Below are 13,038 nucleotides of genomic sequence, written 5' to 3'. Positions count from 1 at the left end.
TTGCAGTATTTTACTTTTTTTTTGTTAATTTAAAATATATGCATATATATATCATACTTATTATACTATATTTTAAAGTAAATTCCAAATTAACGTTATAGTATATTGCAACAACATTAATATAAATAATTTAAATTCATTCAAAAATGTTTCAATAGAAATTTTTTTTATTTGTATCAAGATAATTCTTTCACTAAATCATTAAAATTTTTCTTATATGTTTGATTCAGGATAAAAGTATTAATTAAAATCGAATTTTTACTTAAAAGTATATATATTAACGAAAAGAGCAAACAACAACAAAAAAAAAAAAATATATTATATTTTTAATAAATTTATACTTGCTTCTAGAATGTTTTTTGTTTATATCGCTTTATTCTAATTTTTTTTTTTTTTTGTATCATTAAAAAAATATAGGGCATAAGAAAAAAATAGAAATAAAGAAAAAATAAATTAAAATATTTGCTTAAAATGTTAAATATAAAAAGGTTAACGTTTTTATTCATGCATTATTACAATAACAGTAATTAATAAAATTTGCAGTTTTTTATTTTAAAACAAAAAAACAAATAAAAAAAAGATTATTAGACAAAGAAAAAAAAAAAAAAAACTGTTATGAATTTCTTATACATATATTTTTTTAATAAATCAAAATAGTTAAAAATATAACAAATGGGTATATATACACAAACATATGTATATATATATATATATATGTGTGTATATTTTAATTATTTAATTTAACACGTTAAAATTGTATAAAAATAAATTTACAATTTAATAATATGGGAAATTTATGAACATGCACCAGCACAACATCCAACGGGCTTGGCATCTTCAGATGGTAATCTTTTTATTTGTACACTTCCACTTACATCAAAATTTGATCTAGGAATACTTTGTTGTTGATCATAATTTGCTCTATTATATTGATTGTAATAATTGCCTTGTGAATAAGCTTCACGACTATAATCTGTTGGCTCATTTAAGCTTGCTTGATTGTTCATATATTCATAGGTTCTATCATATGCATTTTGAGTATAAGCATTTTCATTATAATCATTATATGATTTAATTTTCTGTTGATATGTAGCAGCGTTATCTACATTATAGTTTGATAGTTCTTTTCTCTGCATATATTTTCTATATTCAGCTTCCCAATCAATGTTTCCAGAATTTTTAGGAATATATTTTATTATTTCTTCTGCATCTTCGATCTGTTTAAATCTAACAACTTCCTTGATCTGAGGAACTTCAACAATTTTATCATGCCATTTTTCAATAATTTTTTGACGTTCGATAATTTTTTCTACTACTTCAATTTTTGGGACGTATTTATTTTTATAATGAATGTGAGGCACTTCAACTACTTTCTCAATATATTTAACTTCTGGGACCTCTACTATTTTCTCAACAACGTGTGTGACGCTTTTAGGAACGTGGACAATTTTTTCTTGAAGAATTGTTTTTGGAACAATTTTTTCTACAGTTTTAATAACTGGTACTTCAACAGTTTTTGTAACAACATCTACAGGTTGATAAGCTGTAAGAGCAACCCATTTACGATCTACAGTTGATGTCTCTTTTGGCTCTATGTTATCCGTTTTTTGATAATTACTAAAATTTTTGTTTCTACTTTCCATTTTATTTAATTTAAAAAGAAATTTAAGATTTTACAAGTAAAAATATAAGTCACAAAAAAATAACTAAAAATTATTAATATTTAGAAATAAGCAAAAGTTAAGTTTAAAAGTTTAATAATTATGAATTTTTATATGTAAATATAAAAATAAAAAAACAAAAAAAACAAATAGAAAAAAAAAATACAAACTTAATGAAACATAATAATAGAAAAAAAATAAAGAACTTCATGTAAAGTTTTAAAAGTAATTAAAAATATATAGAGAGAAAAAAAAAAAAACAAATTAAAATTATAAAATTTATGGCCATATAATAAATTTTTATGCTAATTTTTATTTTTGCATATTATTATTTTTTTTTTTTTATTTTATCTGCGAGTACTATTATTACTTCTCAAAAAAAAAAAAAAAAATAGCTTAACGACACAATGGTCATTATCATTAATTATTGTGAAATGATTTACCTAACTTTTCTTTTTAGATTAAATAAGTGCAAACTTGGTATTTTATAATTATTTGCTGTACAGAAATTCGGGAAAATATATAATATTAAAATATTTAATTTAAGAATGTTAAGTATAATTTTTTAATTCTTTTTTTTTCTCTTGATTTAAAACTTACACACAAAAACGACATTGTGTTATAATGTATATAGCTGTAAAATAAAAATAAAAATTGCACACAAAAAATGGCTGTACATATAAATTCATATATAACGGTTCATAACAATCCTTAACAGAATATTTTAACAATTTTTTGTTGCATGAATTCATATTCTTAAAAAAAATTTATCAAACATATGCATATAAAGTAAAAAAAAAAGTTCTTTTTTTTTATGAATAACTAAAATTTTAAATCATATATATACCTATACAATTTTTTTTAATTTTTTTTTGAAATGCACAAAAAGAATAAAAATTACTATTATTATTATTATTAGTAGTAGTAGTAGTATTAGTAGTATTATAATTATTATTATTATTATTATTTTATTTTTATTTATAAGTGGCTATATATTTAAATTCTTTTTTTCTTTCACGGCTTGGCACGCAATTTTTTTCTATCAACTAAACAGTAGTTTTATAGCAACCAACAAAATATTTTTATTTTAAAATTTCTAGCATTTAAAGTAAATTATTAAATACATTGACTAATTAAATAGTCTTTAATTATATTTTTAATATAAAGACGTATAAAAATTATAAAAACTTAATTTTATATTTACTTTTTCACAAATATACAAATCACCCTTAATTTTTTTGCATATATGTTAATTGAAAATATTTAGTTATATGTACAGTTCTAAATTATAGCATTTTTTTTATTTTTTCAAAATAAAAATCTAAAATTATAGAAAAAAAAAAAATGGATAAGGAAGATAATTTCCTTGAAAAGCCTTCCTATTCTTTCCTAAAAATAATATTTCATTGAATAGTAAAATTTTGTATTGCTTTACTTTTTTTTTTACTTTAATTGAATGCCTTAATTCTTCTATTGTTAAAAAAAAAAAAAATTATTTCAATTTTTCTACATTGGTATTAATAATATTAGTATACATAGAAAATATTCCTTAAATCTAGAACATGTTGTAAGCTTTCATACATAATTATGCTGATGATTTTTATTTAAGATAACTTAAAATTATGGGATTATGATTTAACTTAATTTTTGAGTAAATGAAAAAAATTTACTATTTAATGAATAAGATGAATAAATAATATATAGTATGATTAATAAAAAATTTTTCCCTTTTTAACACTCACTATTTTCATTTGAATTATTTTTAAAATTAAAAAGATATTTGGTGATATAGGTGTACATTTTTATATACATTTTTCTTCGTATGCAAAAAATTTAATAAAAAATGTATAAATTTGAGATTTTCTTTTAATTAAATTAAATATTTTTAAAACTATAATTAATCATATTTCTCAGCTTAAGTATATATATTTGTGAAAATGCTTAAAAAATTTAATAATACAGTATTTTTTTTTTTTTTTTTGTAAATATAAAGATGACGGCTGGAATGCGCATTACATTAAATAAATAATATATGAAATATTTTTATTAAAAACTTAAGCACCATTTAATTCATACTTTTTTTTTTTCTCTTATTTAAAAATTTTTTTACATATATATATATTTAATTTTTTTTTTTTCATAATTTTTACATATAAGTTTTACATATTAATGAGCTTTTGTAAAAATAATTTTTGCATTTTTCAAAAATGTTCCAAAGAACAAATAAAAGAAATATGTTTTATTGAAAAAACGAATTATAAAAATTTCTATAAGGAATAAATTTTAATATAAAAATTTTTTTTTATAAAATATTCAATTTTTTATACATATCAAATTTATAGTAAAACAAGATGAGTAAGTTAATGAAAGGAGCAATTGAAGGCGAAAAGTATAGACTTCGTCGTATTCGTATCGCTTTAACTTCAAAAAATTTAAGAGCTATAGAAAAAGGTAATTTAAATACTTTAAAGTATTATTTAAATTTACAAGATAAAAAAAAAAAAGAGTATATATATAATTTTTTTTATATATTTTATTCCTTTATAAATTTAAAATTATATATATATATATTCATGAGCACTTGTAAATTAAGAAAAATAATATTTTTAAAGTGAGAAATGCAAATAAGATTGTACATTTAACAAAATTATAGAAATATGCATTTTATTGAATAAAAAATATATTTATAATTAGTAAAAAAGTTAATATATAAATGTATATGCATATAGGATTTTAAAAAAACTTTAATAGTATTCATGTACAGAATAAACAAATATGTATTAAATATTTATTTCTTAATACAAAATATATTTTTATATTTTGACAGTTTGTAGTGATATTATGAAAGGAGCAAAGGAAAGAAATCTAAATGTATCAGGCCCTGTAAGATTGCCTGTAAAAACATTAAGAATTACAACAAGAAAATCTCCCTGTGGAGAAGGAACAAATACATGGGATAGATTTGAATTACGAATTTATAAAAGACTCATTGATTTATATTCGCAATGTGAAGTAGTTACTCAAATGACATCTATTAATATTGATCCAGTTGTCGAAGTGGAAGTTATTATAACAGATTCATAATTTTGTAAAGGTTTTTATTTTTAAAAAAATTTTTAATTTAATATTTTAACTAAAAAGAAAAAAGAAAAAAAGCTAAGATGAAGATGAATAAGATTCATTAAAAAACATTTCATATGATAAAAAAAATAATTTTTATTTATAAAATATAAGTTTTATTTATTTTATTTTTTTTTTTTTTTGGAGGGAAGGAGGATTAAACTAAAAACTATATACTTATCTAAAAATATAAATTTAATTATAAAAAAAAAAAAATATATTTTTTAAAAAAAATTTTTTTTTTTTATATATAGAAATGAATATAATTTGTTGCTATGTAAAATAATGTAAAAAGGAATAAAAATTTTAATAACAAAATAATTTTATAGAAATAAAAAATAAAATGTAATATACGATATATATTTCGTTTTATAAAATATTATGTATTTTCAAAATGATAGAATAAATACATATTTATAAATGTTAATATATTATTTTAATAGATATGTCTTAATTTTTCAAAATTATATAATAAAAAGCAAAATAAACTCCTATGTAGCATAGGAGTAAATATATTTAAACTTCTTAAAGGAGATAATGGATAATGGTTTGAGTTATTTTATTATTACGAGAATATATTTTTACTTCTAGAATAATGAAATATAATTATAAAAAATTATATGTGAAAAAGAATAATAAATGTAAAATATGTTGTGCAATACAGAATTTATAACTTACTAAAATGTTGAAACGTATACATATATATATGCCTATATGCATATTACAAAAGCAAATAAATTTGCTTATGTATGAAAATTATTTTCCTTCTGATTTTATACATAAATATTCCAAACAATAGAGAAAGAAATTTTTTTTTCAATGATTACTATACCTTATATAGTATTCTTAATTATTCTTATTTGATTTCAGTATCTCTTTTTTATTTTTTGTTTCTTCAAAATACATTACATATTTTTATAATTTTTTTTTTTTTTAATTAATATATCTATATTTTAAAATATATAAGATTTCATAAAATTCATTTTATTTTAGTATTATACGAATTTAGCACAATCCATTAAAATAATAAAAATGGCCATTTTATCTTATGTAGACCGAAATGCATTTCAGTGCACTTTTGTTGTCGAACAGTTTATTCACTATTTTTAATTTTTTTTTTCTTTCATATTTATCATATTATTTGAATGATAATTATTGTATAAATTTTAAATAAAAAGGGACAAGTCCGAAATATGAAAATTTTTGTCTTTTCTCCTTGTATGTATTAAATTTTTAAAGAAAAATAGATGTTCTAGTTATTATGAAAAATTAAATAAAAACTACTTCACATTCATATTATAAACGAGCACAATATGTATTAAGAATTATCAATTTTATTCAATAAAAAAAAAAAAAAATCATATAGGTATATGTATAAATATAATAATTTTTTAAATCTAATTAGCTAACTTTTTTTTCCTTGATATTTTTAAGTAAGAAACTTAAAAATGTATAATGAATTATTTTCAATTTTTCATAGTATATATATATATATATATACATATATATACTATAAAATTTCATTATATGCATATATATATTTTTATAATAATACATTATATTACTTTATTAATAACATAATTTTTTTTGTTGTTAATATCTTATATTAATAATAACTTATATTAATGTTTTTATCCTATAATTAATAGTACATTCTTTGTAAATCTTAAAATTATTTAGTCCGATATTTATTGCTATGCCCTATTTTTAATATCTTTAAGCTTTTAAGGAATATAGTTTTTTTTATTGAGAATTAATTAATTTTTAAAAGAAACATATATATATATAGAATATTATTTTTTCTTTTTCAGAATAAAAACAAATAATATCATAATAAATAGAATGATATATTTAAAAAATAAATTAAATGTACAAAATATTACTGATAACCAAAAGGAAATGAATGAATCTTATATTTATATTAAAAATGTAGACACTGAAAAATTATCAAATAAAACAAATAATGAATTAAAATTATACGTAAAATCAGAGAAAGGCTCTATTTTGAATTATAAAAATAATAATTTAAGTCAAAATAGTTTTTATAAAAATACTTATTTATTAAATAATAATATAAGAAGAGAAAATGAATATTTATATAAAAAAATAAATACTAAAGCACAAATAGTTAATAAAAATTCAGGAAATTTAATTATGTTAAATACAAAACCTCATATATGTCAAAATAAGAATGTAAAATGCTTAAATAAAAATCTTCAATTAAAGAATTTCTTTTACAATAATAGATCAATAATGAAAGACAGTAAAGTAAGTACACAAAATAATTTTGCGAAAAATAATATAAACGCTCTTATAAAACATAGTAATTCAATGAAGTTGAACAGAGATATACATGAAAAAAAAAATTATACTATGAGAAAATTTTCTGAATTATATTGTGAAAATAATAAAAAAGAATTTGGACAGGAATATTTTATTCACAATAATAAAGTTATATATAAATTAAAAAATAATGATAATACTTTGTCTAATGAATATAAGAATACATCAGTAAAATTTCCAAAATTTCTTTCTTTAAATACAAAACAGACAATTAAAAATTGTTCTAAAGCTATTAAATCAAATAATTGTGAAAAAAAAGACTTTTTTGATAAAGTTCATTATAAAACACAAAATCAAGATATAATCGATTTAAAAAATAAAAATAATTTTTATCTTAATAATATGATTTCTTTTGTTGAAAGTAATGAATATAAAACAAGTAACAAAAATACAGAAATTAGATGTAACATATTACAAAGTAACATTAGAGAAAATAGTAGTTTAAATAATATTCTTCAGGAAAATTCATACGCAAAACAAAACATTAACGCTAATGATGCTATTAGCAATAATAAAAATACTTATAAAAATAATATAAGTTGTAATAACGAGAATTTAACTCAATTAAAATCTATTAATTTTTATGACAAAATGCTAGAATACAATTTTATGAATTTTAATGAAAATAATAATGTGACGAATAATTTTCATTATCTAAATAAAAACAAAAAAGATATGCAAGATAAAAAAATAGTTGGAACCTTTAATAGAAAACTATTTCCCTTAAACAAAAGTTTTCAAGGAACAAATTCAAAAAATATTTGCAATAATGTTTCTAGTAAAATTGATGTAAAATTTTGCAATAATTTAAATAGCATTAATGAAAAAGAAAAAAATATTATTTTGATGCCCACATCAAAAAATGTAAATTATTTTGATGAAACTGAAAGACATGATAAAAGAAATGATTCTGTAAGTATATGCAGTGAAACACATAATAAAAATGCGTATTTGGAAAATAATGAAAAAAATATAAAGTGTTGTGGAAAAAAAATATATGAAAACGAAGGAGAAAAATTTGAAGAAAAAATAAAAGAAAATGATGAAAATGAGATAAAAGAAATGTATGAAAATGAAACAAAAGAGAATGATAAAAGTAAAAGAAATTTATGTGATATTGAAAAAATGATTATATATCCAAGAACTCTTGAAAATAGTATAAAAATAGATGATTATAAATTAGAATTAGACAAATGTAAACTTGAATCAGATACAAAGAATATACAAATTGCTTACAGTTCAAAAATAAATATTAACAAAGACGATTATATGTGTAGAACAAACAACTGTAGTTTTTATAATAGTCACGAAAAAAATAATGTACAAATTAAAAACGATAATATTAATATGGATAATATGAATTTGAATATTTCTTCTATGAATAATAGTATTGAATGGACAAATGACAAAAAAAAAAAAAAAAAAAAAATAACAAGTAAAGTGAAGTTCATTTTTGAAAATGATTTACATGAAAATCATATGGTAGAGTTATTGAAAATTTTAAAAAAAGTTAAAAACAGTAAATTTAATATGGATCAATTACCTTTAGAAGAAAATGGTTATGAAAAAATTATAAATTACATAATAAATAATGATAAAGGAAATATGAGTTACACAAAATCTGAAGAATTAAAAGTACCTAATGATGAAACAAAAAAAGTTAATCAAATCATTACCATAGAATTAAAAAATAGAACTAATTCAAATGACTACAAAAATAGAATGGGAAATTCTAATTTAAATGAAAAAATGATATATGAAGAAGATGAATACAAAAATAATAATAATAATAATAATAAATCTATAAAAAGTGTGAAAGAAAATATTTTCCCTATAATTAAAAATAATGATACAGTGGATTTAAATTTTAAAAAATATTCTGAAATAACATTCGATTTTCAAAATGAAGTAGAAAGTTGTTTAAATATAATTGGTTTATCTTTTAATGAATTAATTCACTTAAATAAAATAAAAGATATATTTTGGTATTTATATATAAAATCAAGGTTCTTTCAAAATCTAAACATTGTAGATTTTTGTGAGATGCTAAAAGATAAAATAGATGAAAATATGAATAAAAATTACTTCATGGAATATGTAACTCATGAAAATTTTCAAGATTTCAGTAAATCAAATTTTGAAAAATTTGACAATAAAATGAAGATATTAGAAAATTTGTTTTATTTATTAAAGTCATATCCTTTAGATTATGATGAAAATAAGGGGTGCTTTTACATATTGCATCCACAAAAAAACAAAATGTTTAAAAATTCTAAATATAATATTATTAAAAATAAAATGAATCATCTTAAATTAATAAAAGAAGTTACAGAACATTTTAAAAATAGCTTTTTACTTTTTGACAAAATATTTATTCCTAAAGATGCTTTTTTTTTTGTTAAAGATTCAGAAGATATTGGATTAAGAGATAAATCAAATCAAATAATTTATGTACACCAAGCTTTAGTGAATGATTTAAAAGAAGATATAAATGATAAATCTATATTTGAAAACTTTTATTCCTTATATCCCCCATTTAAATCTGACTATTTTAGATATATTCAAAAAAAAAGAATCCATAATAAAATTAGGAAAATAAAGGAATATATTTTATATTATTATGAGTTTAATTCTGTAACAGATTTCTTTGAAACTTTATTAGAGTTTAATCATGAGTATAAGAATTATCAAAAATCTAATAATTCAGTTATATCTTTTAATCTAACGAAAAAATTATATGAAAAATACATGAAATTTAAAAAAAAAGTAAATAACTATAGTTTACAGGATATAAATCAGAATGATGATAAAAATATAACACAAAATGAATGCCAAAATTATAAAACTTTGAATGTTGTTAAATTAGGCAAAAAAAATGATAATTATTGTAGCATAGATTTAACAGGTGTAAAAAGAATAAATGAAAATAATAGAAATGAAAATTCTCAATTCTTAATAAGTGGGTGCTTCACTTCAGATATTATTGAAAGTAATAATGTTAGTCCCCTTTCGAAAGTCAAAGAAGAAAAAGAGAATGATTTAAATGAAGAAAAAAATTCAAATAAAAACAATACATATAAAGGAATCGAATCAAAAACATTAAATAAAAACCTATATGATAAAGATACAAAAGGTAATAAAATATTTTCAGTAAAAAATGATTTTACTAAAAGTTTTAGTGAAAAAACAAATATAATAGATGAAAATTCTTTAATATATGAAGATTTTTTTAATATGATTGATACTCATAAAAAAGTTAAAGAAGTAAGCTTTGAAATCTTTAAAATATTTATTGAAAATTTAGGAAAAATAAAAGGGTTTCCAAATTTCACATCAATTGATGAATGCTTTTTAGGTATATGTTTATGTGATCCTGATATACCTAAACACATATTTAGTCAAGAAAAAATGTTACCAAAAAAAATGAACTTTAATGGTTTTATGAATTGTATGAGATATGTTCCATACATTACACCTGATTTCCCAATACCTACTTGTTATTTTTCATCATCATATAATCATGCAGATATATTTAATTCAAGAAATGATTATATCAATATATTAAAATATAAAGGGAAAAATAATATAAAAATTGAACTAAGAAATAAAATTGTCTTAGATATAATAAAAATATTTGTATTAATATCATGGAGTTTTGGTGCTGAAACAGGAGTATTTAACAAGTTTGCAGGCATTCCCCATGATAGGAAAGTTGATATGGTAGATTCTTCTTACTACATAAATTATAAATATTATTTAAAAAAGGACAAAAAAATAAATTCAAATAATAATGAAAATTTGGTATCATCTAATAGTGTCTCAGATTATTTTTCAAGCAGTGAAGGAAGTATGGAGAATGAAAAAGATAATGATATTGTAATTAGAAGAAAAAGTGAAATTAACAAAAATAAAACCTCTAAGGTAAAAAATGAGAAAATAAATGATGAAAGTTTGGATGCATACAAAGATGAGATACCATCTAAAAATTCGAAAAATAATTATCAATATAATAATTATAATAATAAACGTGATAATAATGAGATAAAGCAATATGACTCACTTGAACAATTTTTTTTAAAGAAGAAAAAAAAAATGTCTTATAAATTTATACCAAAATGGCATATGTGTAATGATATATTTTTATCTAGACTAGTTTCTTATGATGAAATACAGATATCTTTACACAAAATATTCCCTTTATTTATGATACAAACAGCATTAATTTATATGATTCATATATCTTGTTGTTTATTAAATGATGAAGAATGGAAATATTTTTTTCAAAGCCCTTTTGCTCTATATAATAAATTAACTCCTGAAGAAATTGCTCTCAGATATATAAAATTAAAGGGGTGTAAATTTTACAAATTAAATAATATTAATATTAATAAAAACATTGATATACATCATGTTTTTATGAATATTCCAGAAAATATGCAATGCCATGAAATATACAAACTAGCAATAAATGGGGAAAATACATCTACTGGTTACTTGGCAGAGCCATTTGATATTTATCACCTAATGTTTGTTTCAAAAGTTTTTTGGTATATTTTTAGGTACTCAGATAATTTTCTTATTTTAAGGTCAACTTTATTAAAAAAAAAAAAAGAATAAAAAAAAATTTCTCTTTCTCTCTTTCTCTCTCTCTCTCTCTCTCTCTCTCTCTCTCTCTCTCTCTCTCTCTCTATATATATATATATATATATATATATATATATATATATATATATATATATATATATTAGAGTTTTCTGGATAAAATATTTAAGTTTTTAGTTTCTGTATTTTTCTCCTAGTTATTTTAATATATATATATATATATATATATATTTAAATTTGCATTATTTAAAAATTAAATTTATATTTTTTGTTTTCTATATTTTATTTAATTTTTTATTTACTATTCATTAATAATATTTTTGTTTAAATTTCAAATATTATATAATTATATTTTTATTTTTTAAAATTTTATTCATTATATTCCTTTTGTAAATTTTTTAATTACATTACTTTGTCTTTTGTCATATGTATTATTTTTTTCCATTTTACATCCTGTTTTATTTATTTAATTGATTAATTCTTTTGTATCATTTATTTATTCTATTTATTTATTTTATATATTTACTATATTATTGTGCTTTTTTCTTTGTTTGTTTGGAGTTTAGCCAAAGTTTTTGTAATTTTTTTTTCTTTTTTCCTATTTTTCTTTTTTATATATATATCTTTTATTTAGAAAAAGATATATACCTAAAAAAAAAGAAAAAAATTAATTGAAGATTATAGATAAAAGTATTTTTTTAAATTTTAAGTATATTTTGATAAAACTGCACTTTTTATATGATTATGAAGGCAAAAATTATATGATATTTATATAAATAGTTTTTAAATATAAGTAATAAATCTTTTCTATTTATAAATTATTGAATATTATGAGTATTAAATGTTTTGTATCTAACATAGATATATAATTTCATGGTTAAGAATTACCTAATTATTATTTATATTAATTGAAAAATTAATTTTATAATTTCAGAATTTATATTTTAATTCTTATTTTCCCTTTTTTTTTCTTTTTTTATTATAATAGTTACCAATACATATTTCTATATTTTTTGTTAGATATATATTTAAAGTTTATCTTTTATAAAATATTATTAATTTTTTTGGTAACTTTTTGTTAAAGAATTGTCAATTTATCAAATAAAATAGAATCTCTAAAAGTATTATTATTGGATAAAAGATAAAAAAAAAAAAAAAATATACATATAAATTTAAAAATATGTATAAGAAATAAAAAAAAAAAATTATAGAATTAAAAAAAATATTAAGGGATAAAAGAATTAAAAAAATCATGAATATTATACAAGTTAAACAAAAATGAAAAATAGAAAATGTTTGATGATAAATAAAT

General features: G+C 18.6%; 3 protein-coding genes across 3 annotated transcripts; 2 read left to right on the top strand and 1 right to left on the bottom strand.

The window, feature by feature from the left end:
* Nucleotides 1-794: 794 nt before the first annotated feature.
* On the bottom strand, nucleotides 795-1,643 carry IMC1c (inner membrane complex protein 1c, putative; the record flags this gene model as incomplete). Its single annotated transcript, XM_028676066.1, has 1 exon — nucleotides 795-1,643. The coding sequence occupies one exon, from the start codon at nucleotides 1,641-1,643 to the stop codon at nucleotides 795-797; it is 849 nt and encodes a 282-aa protein (XP_028532593.1).
* Nucleotides 1,644-4,024: 2,381 nt separating this feature from the next.
* PRELSG_0801300 (40S ribosomal protein S20e, putative) lies at nucleotides 4,025-4,745 on the top strand (the record flags this gene model as incomplete). The annotated part of the gene is made up of 2 exons (XM_028676065.1): nucleotides 4,025-4,112; nucleotides 4,489-4,745. 2 exons carry the CDS (start codon nucleotides 4,025-4,027, stop codon nucleotides 4,743-4,745), a joined length of 345 nt encoding a protein of 114 aa, XP_028532592.1.
* Nucleotides 4,746-6,623: 1,878 nt separating this feature from the next.
* Nucleotides 6,624-11,741, top strand: PRELSG_0801200 (conserved Plasmodium protein, unknown function; the record flags this gene model as incomplete). Its single annotated transcript, XM_028676064.1, has 1 exon — nucleotides 6,624-11,741. One exon carries the CDS (start codon nucleotides 6,624-6,626, stop codon nucleotides 11,739-11,741), a length of 5,118 nt encoding a protein of 1,705 aa, XP_028532591.1.
* Nucleotides 11,742-13,038: the final 1,297 nt, after the last annotated feature.

Source organism: Plasmodium relictum (assembly GCF_900005765.1).
Source record: "Plasmodium relictum strain SGS1 genome assembly, chromosome: 8".
NCBI lineage: Eukaryota > Apicomplexa > Aconoidasida > Haemosporida > Plasmodiidae > Plasmodium > Plasmodium relictum.
This window is presented reverse-complemented; position numbering and strand designations above follow the sequence as displayed.